The following is a 12,907-nucleotide window of genomic DNA, read 5'->3' as shown; positions in this document are numbered from 1 at the left end:
GAATTATTGCACAGTCACAGATTAAAGATGAACATGAGAAACCAGAGAAGCGCACGCGGACGCGGGGAGAACATACAAACTCTGCAGATAGGATTCAAACCCGGTACCTTCTTACTGTGAGGCGACAGCGCTAACCACTACGTCACCGTGCCACCACTTCTTGTTATGTTTTTCCCGTATCATATTATTGTTTTTTTTAAAGTACTGCTATGCCAGTCGGCTCCTAAAGGGTATGCCAGCGTGGCAGAACATTTGCAATGCCTCACCTTGTTGCTGGCTGATCTGCTGGAGCTCTCGTCGACTCTGTTCATTGTCTCTCTCACAGTCTGCAGTCAGAGACTCGCGCTCTTCCAGAAGTCCACGGATATGTGCGACATAGCTCTCCACCTAGCAAGCACACAGACCAAAAGTCTAAATGTAATTCAGCGGGGACCGACAAGCCTTTTTGAAGCAAATGTTATTTTCCTGTACCTGTTTCAGAAAGGGACGTAACTCAACGTGGTTTGAGTAAAACAGCCGAACGTACGACGTAATTACTCAAATTCATTCGATCATCGCTGACATTTCAGACAGTTGTTGAACTAAAAACTCCCAACGAATCCGATGTGTTCACCTCCTCCATTTCATTGGCCTGCTGGGTACGCAAGGTCTGCAGCTCCGCATTCGCTGACTGGAGCTCCGCCTCGCTGTTGAGCAGCTGCTGCCACAGGTGGCGCTGTCGCTCCTCAACACTGGCCTCTGCAGACAATCCATCCTCCCGAAGCCTCGCAGAAATCTGGTCCAACTCTGTCCGAACCTGAAAACCCAGGACAAGAATTTAGATGTTCCTCGACCAAACACATTATTCATCGTTGAAGTATTCACTTCTCTTGTTAACTGAAGCTTTTACGTTTGTTTGTTTTATGGCGAGATACTTTTTCGCTCTGTCCAATACCTTTTGAGTAGCATTGACCATAAATAATTACTCATCATAGCAGCATTCAGACTCAACCTAGAACTTGATGCAATTCATACACTCAAATTCACTCAACTATTTAGCACTTTATTATATTCTAGGCTACAGTTTTAGGCTAAGTTCAAGGTTAGGGTGACTCATCCCTGGTGGGGGGGGGGGGGGGGGGGGGAGAATTAAAGCCCTGCAGCAGCACAACTCCACAACAAACGTCACACAAAGATGCACAAACCAATAGAGTAAAGCTATGGCACCCGTGAGAAATGTCTTCTTACTAGGAAGACACATCAGACTACTGGACAATCCCCAACATAAAGAAATCTATTCAAGATCAAGGCTGCTGGTCTCATTTAACGCGAATCCAATTGTGTGACACGAGAGGACAGCACAGCAACATGAGTTGTGCATGCCAGCACTAACACCTGTTGCTGAATTCAATACTTTACATTGTAGGTCTGGTAACACAAGCAGACCCCCCCCCCCCCCCCTGAAGCATGCACCATACTGTCACAAGCTCGCTATCAGGTCTCACGTGGCTGTCGTTCTTCCACATTACAACAGCTGCTCTTTGCTCTTGCCATTGTGAAGTAAAATTATTCGACATCAACCACCAACTTTACTGCTGATGAATCTCAGTTCTCCGACAGCCACTTCCTCTTGTATTTTATTTTTATGAAATATTCTGCTGGTGGCAACAAAAGCAGGCAAAAGGGGGAATCCAAGTTTCAAATAGTTTTTACACAGTTAGTTGAAATATTTCCAGCGTCTCAACAGCGGAACTCTCTTATCTGTGATGCAAATGATCAGGTGTGCCCGTTACCTCATCACGATCCATGGTCGCACATCAAGTTTGGTGAAGCTGCATCTGTGAGTGTTGGACTTTCTCCTCAGTGGGGGGTGCAGTGATCCCAGTCATCAGCTGAGCCGAAACGGTGTCCACAGGAGAACGCAGCTCAGTTGGCAATGCTGTGGCAAAGATCAGATCATCACGCTTAAAACGCATTCCTCTTGTTGCCGCGCTTCATCCTCTTGTCCTGGAGCTCACCTGTAGAACATGAAACTTTTTTTTTTTTTTAGACAATCCGGGCTGCTGTGCCTCAGCTGGAACAGGCAGAGGCAGAAGTTAAGGATATGCAAAGCATCTATCTGATAACTGCGTTTGCTCATACGGGTAACCTGCATCTGAGAGAGTTTCACTCGGAACCGAAAATCTATTTATATATCCTCCGCAATGGGTGCTGTTATTCCCAAAAAGTAACGTAAACATCTTTTTCTAAAACAGCTAACTATTCTCCCCAAAATGTCTGACGAGGAGGAGCAAATGAGCGGTTCTGTGGGACAACAGCGACTTGCATTCCTTTCGGGCCACGCAAACCCGCTAGTCTGAAAGATGCAGCGAACGGTCACACAGATCAGCCTTGAGAGCGACACGCGTGATGATCTGCAGCGCGCATTTGTAGCTAATTAGCAAAGTTCGTTTAGAAAGTTAGCGTAGTATTAGTTCGCCTCAAGCTGGCGCTAGCTCGCTAGTTAGCCTTAGCTCTCTCCGGTGGGCTCGACGCAGAGGCGGTGCAGGACTGCTGCTTATATGCGTACTTGTTCCGTGCTGAAGCTGAGTTTTACTCACCCTTTAAACTGTTAAAGGAACAAGCTACCAAAGTATGCTAAGTACAGGCGTGAAGGAGGAGTGACTTGGCTTCTACTAACACCTAGGCAACGGACCGTACCATTCTACTGATGCAGGGATTATTCGATTTGTAACGCTGGAACAAACCAACTGTTTGTGTTTGATTTTAGTCTACCAAATCAATCACAAACATTAATATATTTGCATGCCATCTCCACGAGTAATATGCTTTGTTCATTATTATCGGTAGTATTTAATGAATATTGCTTTCTAATCAATAATTCATTACATGAATGTAAACACTGGGAGGCGACAAACCATCATCGACATTTCAGCATTTAGAAATGCCCGCACATCCCATACTACTTGAAATTATGTCCACTGGTTAATTATTGTTGCATATAGATATTAATACAAACTTTTGTTTTGCTATTTTTTAAAAATGTAAGTATAACATTGGTCTTTTTTAAACTTCCTTTGCTGTGCACCTCCACTGACCTCTGAGTCTTGTTTACATGGAGTATCAGCCAGATGTTTTCTGACTGACCAGTGCACCCTAAATTCTCTTTATATTTTGTTGTAGTTGTGCTATAACGGTGTGTTTATCTTTCATATCTTTCCCATAAAGACTCGCAAACGGATGAGGAATGATTGTGTAGTAATTATGCTAAAGAGCATTCCAACTGGAATGTTTTCAGAGGAGGCCTTCTCATGTGGCTTTATGAGTATTTACTGCCCATGGGTGGGTCTCAGTTGAGTCTTTCTTGGATGATGATGTTGTACTAAGGGACTAAAAGGCCAGAGCAAAAAGGGAGCTCTGTTCTGCTCACAGGAAATGGGCGTTTTCCTTGGAAAGTTTGAGATGAAATTACAAAAAAAAAAATAAAGGGGTGTGGCAAAGCTACTAAAGGAGAGGACTACAAATAAGGGCACACTATTACAGACTGGTGGTGACGGTGCTGCTAAACTGCTCCCGAGATTTGATTCAGAGGAAAAGGATAAAAGTCACACGTAAGTAAACACTTTCATTACTTTTTATGGAACTTACCGATATATATTTGGTATAGCCTATAACCTTTTATTAAAATAAGCACATCATCGCACTGAAAAAATAAAATAGCATGCCATCAAAATATAATTTTTTGGAGAGTTTTTGTCTCCCATGTCAAGGCAGCTTATTTTAACACTCCTGTAACATATAAATCTATTTAACATATTTGTAACAGTGTTTCTTTGTCTTACTATCTTCTGACTTTCCAGTAATGGATCAGATCGAGTGTAAGGATATAATTTGGTCGTGAACACAGCCTCACTACACACACAAATGGGTCGCTCCACAGATATAGATCTCCAAAGACAATTTCATCCTGTCTCACATTTCCTCGTCTCACCATGCATTTCCTGACTGCGTGGATTTGGCTGCACTCCTGCAGTGGCGGTGTCAGATAGCTTTGTAAAATCAAAGGCTTTCCCTCAGACTTTAATTTCCTCCGTTTTAAGTAGAGCAGCCTTAATGAAATCCAACCAAACATACTCTGAATAACTGACTTGAGTTCTGCAATGGACAAAGCAACTACTCAGAAGGGCAGAGATTAATTGGGTAAATATTTTGGCACCATCTAGATTTCAGTCGATCCGCCCAGGTTTTTGCAGATGTGTTGTATGATGGCAACACACAGGCCAGTCATAGAGAAGTCTTAGCTCACTGCTCTCGGTTTTGGAGCGCGGTCTGAGGCAACGTCACAGCGCCTCAGATTTTCCATTTTCTGTTTCAATGTAAAACAGGAACGTTCAACTGGCAAAGCTGCTAAACTGCTCACACTCTATTGCAGCCGTAGTACCTTGTAAACTAAACCAATGGGTGTATGTCGTTGCTCAGGAAGCTTAAATGTAAATGTGTTGTTTTATTTCTTCTTTACTCGTTTTCCCCAGGGAATTGAAAATGGCATACTTACTCGTGTTTGTGACCTTGATGCATCTCATCACACTGGCAATGCTGCTCATTGCAACCATGGAGAAGGTATAGTGGCCATATTTAGAACAAGACAATGGTTCTGAACTGGAACATATACAGCCGTGTAACTCATGACTAAACTCTTTTTTTTTTTTAGTCCTGGTGGGAGTGGGATGGCATGGAGAACTCCGATCTATGGTACAACTGTAGGCTTGACAACTTCACAGGCACCTGGTTGTGTGCATCTTCCAAAGAAAGTGGTAAGCAACTATTTAAGTTTGTATACTTCCATTAGTGGGCCTTAATCCTGATTACTATGATGCTGCAATGTTTTCCTTTCTCAGAGTGGCTTCAGGCAGTGCAGGTCCTGATGGTCCTTTCAGTGGTCTTCTCCGCAGTCTCCTTCTTGGTGTTTCTGGGCCAACTCTTCACCATGTCCAAAGGTGGACTCTTCTACTTTACAGGCCTGTGCCAAGTCTTTTCAGGTAACGGAGGATTGAAACAACATGCAAATGATGACACCCTTTGGAAAAGTTAAATATTGCTTTGCTGAGGGAGAACTCACATCTCTAATGTTGTGTTAATATGCAACATCTTGACTGGGATTGGGTCTTTTATGTGTTTAACAAAGCAGATATATTGCAAAGATTTTCTTATATCACTCTCTAAAAATAAGAATAATGTTTGTTTGTTTTTTTTAGGCCTCACCGCCTTCTCTGCAGCGCTCATCTACACTTTGCACAATAATGAAATCCTCCAGGACTCAAGAGAACTGACTTCAGGACACTTTGGCTACTGCTTCATCCTGGCCTGGGTGTGTGTCCCTTTGTTGCTGTGTAGTGGCATCATATACATCCACTTGCGTAAGAAAGAGTGATCAGAAAAAGAGACACAATGGCTATGTTTCACTGCGGTTGAAAGTGACCTCTCTTTCATTATTTACCCCAATCAGGTGGTTATTTTGACTCATCTAGGAATGTGACTCACATCTTATATCATTGTGAACAGATTTAAATCAACAACTCATTTACAACCATCAAGCTGCTGAGCGAGTTGAACACCGGCATTACAAAAAGTTGATTAGCATTCATTTCTCAAATTGTTGTTGGTGGCAGTAGTGTGTTTTTATATTGAAAGAAAGAAAATAAAAAAAAGGGGGGGGGGGGGGGGGGGGGGGGCTTGGACTGAAGCATCTTACAATTTATTTGCTTTCATTTCTACCTTCACTCGGCCATCATTGCAATTCTCCCTATTTGCCAAAGTCCATTGTTGCTGATAATTGATGAATAATGATTTAACATCAATGTCAGCGTGCTCAGCAGAAGATGAAAAAACCTTGTGACTTATCTCACTGTTCACAGTGCATTTAGATCATCAAAAAGCCAACAAAATGTGATGATCATATGAAAGTCCCCTAAATCAGAATTGAGGAGACCAGGTGCTTTGTGATTTATGTTATACTCACTTCCTGGGGGAAAAAAGCAGACGTGTCACATTTAGCCAAATACATTTTCCTGTCCTGCGTCCTGCGTTATTATTGTTGGGTCAGTCCTCGGTTAATGTGATTATGTTTTTAAAATGTTGATACATGTATGTTAGAAAAATTTGTTATATTTCAATATATTATATGATGCTCACTTTCTGTTTACAACATGTTTACATTTGGATATTTTTTTTTAATCCACTATCTGTATCACAGTATGAAGTTTTGAAGGAAGTTTTTTAAAAGTATCTGAATAGCTTTCTCTCTCTCTTTATATATATATTGTATCTAGGCTGCCTGAAGTTCATATGCAATTAGTAGCTGTTCATTAAACATTCCACAAAGAAACAACGTGTGTATAAATTCATTGCTGTTAACCTAAAATAGATATTTTTACCCCCCTCCAGCAGTTTTTGCATTTTCCTTGGAAACTTGGAGGTGACACAGAAGGTTCTCTGTAGCAAACTGCATTTAAAAACAAACCTAGTAATATAATACTACACACACAAAAACACTAACTCACCAGAGCAATTGAGGATACTATGCATGTGCTGTATTTTAGTACTGAAGCATTTCTTGTATGGATAGGATAAATATAAGACTCTGCCTGCGTGGGGGGGGGGGGGGGTGTCGTTGCCATAGTGAGCGTAAAATTTCTCCAATGCTGCGTCATTATCAGCTCTTTCTTGCTGCAGGAGTTGGATAATATCCACCGTGTGTTTAACTCTGCCTCTCTCACACGGACCTTTTTTGATATAATGGCAGCGAAACCCCATTTTCTCGGGTCAAGAGCCAAAATAACTCCTCACGGGTTACTAAGAGGAAAAGAAAAGTTGTGTGAACTTTGTCAAGCAAGAGCCCAGCTGCAATGCACCAAGTGTCGGGTCACGTTTTACTGGTAAGTTCACGTCCAACGAGACCGCTGTTTGCGTCCCATATTTTCAAACACACTGTGTGAACATTGGGTGGCAGTGTTTGCTAGTCTTTAGACAAGAACGAGCATGAGGACCGTTCATGCTGTGACTGTATCCCCTGGTATTTAGAAGTATTTTTTTCCCATATGTAACACAACTTCATAATTTTTACCAACGACCGCAAGCTCATAACTTAGTCGTTTAGGACCTGGATTGGGGTTGCCGGTTAAAGCCCCGACCCAGACTAACATATAGAATGTAGACTGGTGACTGGACAGGGGCAGCTATAGTAAAGTGTGATTAGCGTGCCTAATGACTTCAGAATTTCCAGTGTTTTAGTGTACCCTTTAACTGTCATGATCTGCTGTGAATGTGATTAGTAACAGGATGTAAGTTTCTGCCACTATTCCAGAGGAATCTTATCCCGTTCCTCATTTATATGTGCAGAGACTCTCTGTGATTCAAGTCGGGCATATGTTGGGCCGGTATGTTGAACGCTTGACTTTATATTTCGACCAAGTTCGACTGAAAACTGAATTAAAGATGAATTAAAACTGTATATAAATCAGTGTATTCTTTTTTGTTGTTGTAACAAAACGCATGCTCTTACATTTCCTCAGTAATGCAGAGCACCAGCAGGCGGACTGGGTGGGGATCCACCAGAGAATCTGTGAGTTGCTTGTTCCCATTCGCACTTCGTTCGCGTATCTTCGGTTCACCTCGGCTCCACTCATGTGTTCGAACTCCGAAAATCTGTTCAACTTCCGAGGCAATTTAAATTACATTTTTGTTGTTCGACTACTGTCGTTCTGAGAACTGAGGTTCCACTGTAGATAGGAAGTGAAAGGATGTTTTAGTTGATGCTGAGGAAGAAGAGAGGAAGTCATGCCATGAATGTTGCTCCAGTGATTATGGAAGAGGTTATTTATTAATCCTGCGTTTACTGTCAATAAATAGATTGAATAGTGATTGGTTCCTTCCTCAGACAGAGCTTATTGAGTTTTGTAGGCTGGTGGCTCAGAGTAAGCTCTCTGAGGGGAAACACCGGGAGGCCCTGCCCGCTGCCCAGTTCTGCCTGTGTTGCTCCTTAGACGTCCACGGTCCCGGTTGTGTTCAAATAGTCCCAGCATACCTGCTGCTGGCCGAAGCCAACATAGGTGAGGACGGAGCTGTCTTTCAGCTCAGCTTCTCTCTTTTCTCCTGCATAGATGTGTGTGTGTGCATGTGCATTTTCATCTAATAGTGTTTATTTGTTGTTCTAGGTTTGAGTAATCTATCCATGGCAGCAGATCTCACGTTCCAGGCGGAGTGGGCGGCGTTTAAGAGTCCAGAATGTAGTCACGCTGTCCGTCACCAGCTTCACAGGAGTCTGGGCCGCCTCCACACGGCAACAGGAAATCTTGAAGCTTCACTGTTTAACTTTGCAAATTATGTATGTGATATGTAGGTAATATGATTTATCACAATTGCAACACTCACCATACATGCTTCAGTGCATGAATTTAGCTGTTAAATAACTTTTGTGAGGAGAAAACTTCAAAGCCACAACTATGGTTCTGTGCTTTTCCTACAAACACGCATATGTGGTGCACGCCATTCATTTCTGTTGTTCCTTTCACCTCATCTGAACACTCCCAACAGTGGAAACCTTCAGCATGTATGACTATACCCTGTAAAAAGTTAATGTCTCTCATGTTTTCCCAGGTATACTTTTCCAGTGAGGAGTATGGTCTGGATAGCACAGTCACCTGCGGTGGCTACTTCCTCATGGCCGAAGTCTTTGCCAAACAGGGGAAGATGCTCATTTCTCATTCCTTGTACTCTGAGGTGAAATAAAATACTTGTGACGCAATAACGACATGACAGGTAACTATTTATTTGTTTTAATGGCTTAACCATTACTGCGTTTACTTTAGGTTGCATGTATTTGGCACTGTCATTTGGCAGAACTCGTCAAGACCCACAACCAAAATGTGCAGGATCCTAATGTGTTATTAGAGCCCTCTATTGGTGCGTCACTCATCAACCACACAAGAGCACTTTAAAACAATATTAAATCATACATTTCAACGCTTCAGCCAATCATCTGTATTTTAGCGCACTATTTAAAGTCAACACACAATCACAAAATGTCACTAATCCATTGTTTGCTCCACCCACTAAACAGAAGAGAGGTCTTCTAAAGCATCACTGAAGAAATAAGGTCAACGGTACTATATTTAAGTTAGCCGTATTGCTGTGCTATCCATACACCGCCGTCCTTAGGACAGTGCTAACACATGGCTGTGCAGCATCCACACCACTACCCTCGATGACAGCTGTTGGTTTTCTGAACTGTTTATGATGGAAAAGGGCGTATGTAGGGCACGGAGCACACAGAAGATATATAGAGACCTATATTTTTTGTTGACTTCTGTTTAATACAGAATTACTGTTTTTGAATGCAGTGTACTTACATCCCTAATAAGATACCGTTAAAGCTGATTTGTTCAGGTGTATGTTTGTCTCCATCAACTTTAAAACAGACAGAGCCCAGCAAGTTCAAGTGGACAGGATGCTAAGAACCATGTTGGAGTTTGAACAAAAAGACTCAGTCCACGTTGCACTAGTGGCCTACTGCTTGGCCATGCTCTGGTTTCTGGGAAAAGACTCCCTAAAGGTGAGGTGAACTGGTGCCAAATATGTTTGACACAGTGACACATTTCTCCACTATCCGCTTAAGACAGCAGTCTGAAGATTGACTTGTCTGTACTTGGTAAAGTCTTAGAGAGGAAGTTAAGTTAGCCAATTAGACTTCCACCTTGGTTTCCAATCTCTGTGTGATACCACTGAAGGCTATTTGTGTGTTTAAACTGCACCTCTTTAGATCTCTGGTGTGTCTTGCCAGCTGAAGGGATGGGGCACCAATGGCTTCGTGAAATATGTCTGTTCCACTGGCTGCACAGGAAGTTCAGTAACACAGAGGCTACTGCAGCAGACTTAATGCCTTGTTGTTGAGATTATATGTGTAAACACAAGTAGCCTCGTTTCATTGAACACAATACGAGCAAGTTGTTGAATTGTTTCTGCTGGTTTCATGGGTTGTTGGGGATGGATTCCTCTTCCGGTAAACAAAGTGATCCGGTTTTTGGATGACTCACTGTCTCCTTAGCTGTGCCCCAGTTCAGTGTTTGCACCCCTCCCATGACCCAGGTCACGCTGAACACTTCAGCAGCTCTTCCTGCTTTCACCTTTGTGTCTGTCTGTCTCCTAGCAGCATTGCCATCTGAAGAGGATAAGTTATTAATAATTTGTGTTAGTTATTTTAATGAAAGCTCTGTGGGGTAGTAGTAATAGAAAATATTCAGATGGTTGTATGTAGTGGTATAGTAGTTATAATAACAATTTGTCACAATTAAAGCTGTACTGGAATAGGTATGTGCAGTGTGAAGATGCAATGAATCATGGGATATGGTGGTGTGCATTGATGAAACGCTGAGTAACACATACGTCACAAATTCCCAGATAACGAAAATCTGAAGAAACTGAAGGTGTTTGGTGGAAACAGGAAGGAGTTCCAGAGGCCACCAGTACTTTAAAATCTTAATTTAGAACTACAAATCACTGTGTACCTGATCAAACTGTCAAAAGTGACACAATTTAAGGCAGATAGGGTTGCAGTCCAGTTTCCAGTGACGTTATGAAACTCAGCTTTCTTTCCATCTAACAGATGTAGATGTGTTTTTTTCAAATGTGTTTTTTCAAATGGTGCCAGGCACGGGGATTTTGCAACATGGCCCTCCAAGCCACCCAGCTGATTCCAAACCACGACCTGACTGAGCGCATCCGTGGCCTGCTGCAGCTGGTGCAGGGTCCGCTGACAGAACCACACTCCCTGTTCCCTGTCCCTGTTCCAGCCCGGCCCATCCCACTGCCTGTAGATGTGCTAACGTAGAAGTAACTGGAACGGTAAGAACGAAAGCAACTCAAGCACTGAGACCGTCAAGAGTCTGCATATCATGAGATCTACATCCAAACAGAAATCACAAAAATGAAACTTCATTTTCATGATGAAAGCAGAAAAAGTGTTTGGAAACAGATTTTTGTTGGTTTTGAATGAATTGTCTTTATTTTATTTTAATCTAAAAAAAAAAAGACGAAATTATATTTACATCATTTTGGACATATCTGTTACATAATGGGACAGATGGATGGCGAGGGCATTTGCTAAAAAATAAGATGACATTTTTTTGCTCAGAAGTCCAGACCTTCCATGTCAGTTCCCCATATGCAGATAAAAATCAAAAATATCTGTGTTTCAACAGAGAGCTGTACTGTTCCATTATCGCCAAGCGTAAACATTGCATTCTCCTTCTGCATGTAAAAGTCAGACTTTAAGTGAACTTGGGGTCACCTCCAAACACTGACAGAAAATGTACTCATTGATTCCTGTGAAATCCTACATATTATATACAATTCTAAAACATTTATTCATCACATCAGAACAAAGAATCATTTTTAAACATGTCTCGTTGTGTTGCGTTGTTAGTTCTGAATTCTACAACAAAATGTGTCTTTTTTGGCATTCAGATTCACTTTTATATGACAGGCAGCAAAACATGGAAACATATTATCGTTCCACATATTCCCTTTTTATTTAAGAGCCAAATACTGTATACATTATTAGCAGCTTGAAATGAAACCGCATCCTTGTGCTCTTTTGTTTACACAGTGACTCGTACCTATTTCATTGAGTAGCTTCCATGTCTTCTGATGTTCATCTATAAAGACCAATCAAGAAGAAATCAACCTGAACCGGGACATAGATAATTGCTCCAATCAATGCTCACAAAGTAAACCAGAGAATGAAAAGACATTTGTGAAAGCCATTGGGTCACAGTCAAACCAGCCTTGGTCAGATTTGTTGTTGGATGTAGCTGATACACACCATAAATGATTTACTGACAGGAGCTGTACCAGATAAATGTCATTCTCCATCATATCGGTGGTTTGTGAAAGGATATGTGATTTTTTGATTTACATTAATGTACAATGATATACAATGTATCATGAGACCAGATTCAATTAAAAGACAAATACTTCAAAATTAGGGGGCAACAACAACTGAAGATAGTTCACCTTTACGTTTTGAATGCTGGCATGTTGCTTAGCTGACAATCAGCCCACCGTACAACTCAGGAAAGCGGACTCCGGCAGATTTCACAGTTTACTCGTCAGATACTTTGATTATGGTACAGTACAGATACCAGACAACATCACTGTTATTATCTCAGTGGAGCCACTGTGATCACTTGGGAGCAGAATTTAAAATTGTTCCTGTTGTCTGGTAGGTTTAATTTGGCACCCTAAAGCAGGACTCTTCAAATCCAGACAGTGAAATAGGCCATAATAAGATTACAATTCATGGCAGTTTCACTTTATCAAGACAATATTAGTGCAGATAAAACACTTTTTTCCCCCCTTAGAAATACCATAAATTAGAAAAAAAACAAAACAAGGGACAACGTGAAGCAGGAAAGGACAGAATGCATTGTGTCCACCACATTGTCTTAGTGTACACCATTTTATACATTGTTGCTTGTGTATATTTTTATCTGTTAGTGGAAAAATGATCTATTTTTGACATGTATGTAGCTGAGATCGATATATCATATGCCTAATCTGAGTGAGGGGTGAGATCCAGGCTGCTTCCCTGTGGTGTGCACAACAAAAAGGGTTATGAGCCTAAAGCATGGACTTTTGTGCTTTTGATCAGTGCTGTAAACTATTTCTTTACTCCAAGCATACTCTACTTACTCAGAAGACTTACAGGAGGTATATCAACAGTAACAAAAGAAGTACCGGTAGATGGATTTCCATAAAGGAAAGAAAATGTAACATTGTATTCAAAGAGACTGCAAAAATATAGATTCCATTTGTCTTTGTACACATTGCAACATCGTTGCGGGTTGTTGTCAATGTTGTAGATATTTCATGT

At 41.5% G+C, this 12,907-nt stretch overlaps 2 protein-coding genes across 2 annotated transcripts; both read left to right on the top strand.

The window, feature by feature from the left end:
• Positions 1-4,521: 4,521 nt before the first annotated feature.
• On the top strand, positions 4,522-5,410 carry emp3b (epithelial membrane protein 3b (MAM blood group)). Its single transcript, XM_068750484.1, has 4 exons — positions 4,522-4,599; positions 4,691-4,793; positions 4,878-5,018; positions 5,235-5,410. Exons 1-4 carry the CDS (start codon positions 4,522-4,524, stop codon positions 5,408-5,410), a joined length of 498 nt encoding a protein of 165 aa, XP_068606585.1.
• Positions 5,411-6,774: 1,364 nt separating this feature from the next.
• On the top strand, positions 6,775-10,864 carry zmynd12 (zinc finger, MYND-type containing 12). Its single transcript, XM_068751872.1, has 8 exons — positions 6,775-6,914; positions 7,551-7,628; positions 7,888-8,087; positions 8,193-8,362; positions 8,635-8,757; positions 8,847-8,940; positions 9,456-9,589; positions 10,685-10,864. The coding sequence occupies exons 1-8, from the start codon at positions 6,775-6,777 to the stop codon at positions 10,862-10,864; spliced, it is 1,119 nt and encodes a 372-aa protein (XP_068607973.1).
• Positions 10,865-12,907: the final 2,043 nt, after the last annotated feature.

Source organism: Brachionichthys hirsutus, chromosome 2 (genome assembly GCF_040956055.1).
Source record: "Brachionichthys hirsutus isolate HB-005 chromosome 2, CSIRO-AGI_Bhir_v1, whole genome shotgun sequence".
NCBI classification, from domain to species: Eukaryota; Metazoa; Chordata; class Actinopteri; order Lophiiformes; family Brachionichthyidae; genus Brachionichthys; species Brachionichthys hirsutus.
Note: the sequence above shows the minus strand (reverse complement) of the source record. Positions and strands in the feature narration are given on the sequence as shown.

Coding starts and splice junctions, on each gene's coding strand:
- zmynd12 (XM_068751872.1), top strand. CDS start 6,775: ATGGCAGCGAAACCCCATTTTCTCGGGTCAAGAGCCAAAATAACTCCT. Junction 8,088..8,192: donor GCTGGCCGAAGCCAACATAG/GTGAGGACGGAG, acceptor TTGTTGTTCTAG/GTTTGAGTAATCTATCCATG. Junction 9,590..10,684: donor TGGGAAAAGACTCCCTAAAG/GTGAGGTGAACT, acceptor AAATGGTGCCAG/GCACGGGGATTTTGCAACAT.
- emp3b (XM_068750484.1), top strand. CDS start 4,522: ATGGCATACTTACTCGTGTTTGTGACCTTGATGCATCTCATCACACTG. Junction 4,794..4,877: donor TGCATCTTCCAAAGAAAGTG/GTAAGCAACTAT, acceptor TTCCTTTCTCAG/AGTGGCTTCAGGCAGTGCAG. Junction 5,019..5,234: donor CCTGTGCCAAGTCTTTTCAG/GTAACGGAGGAT, acceptor TGTTTTTTTTAG/GCCTCACCGCCTTCTCTGCA.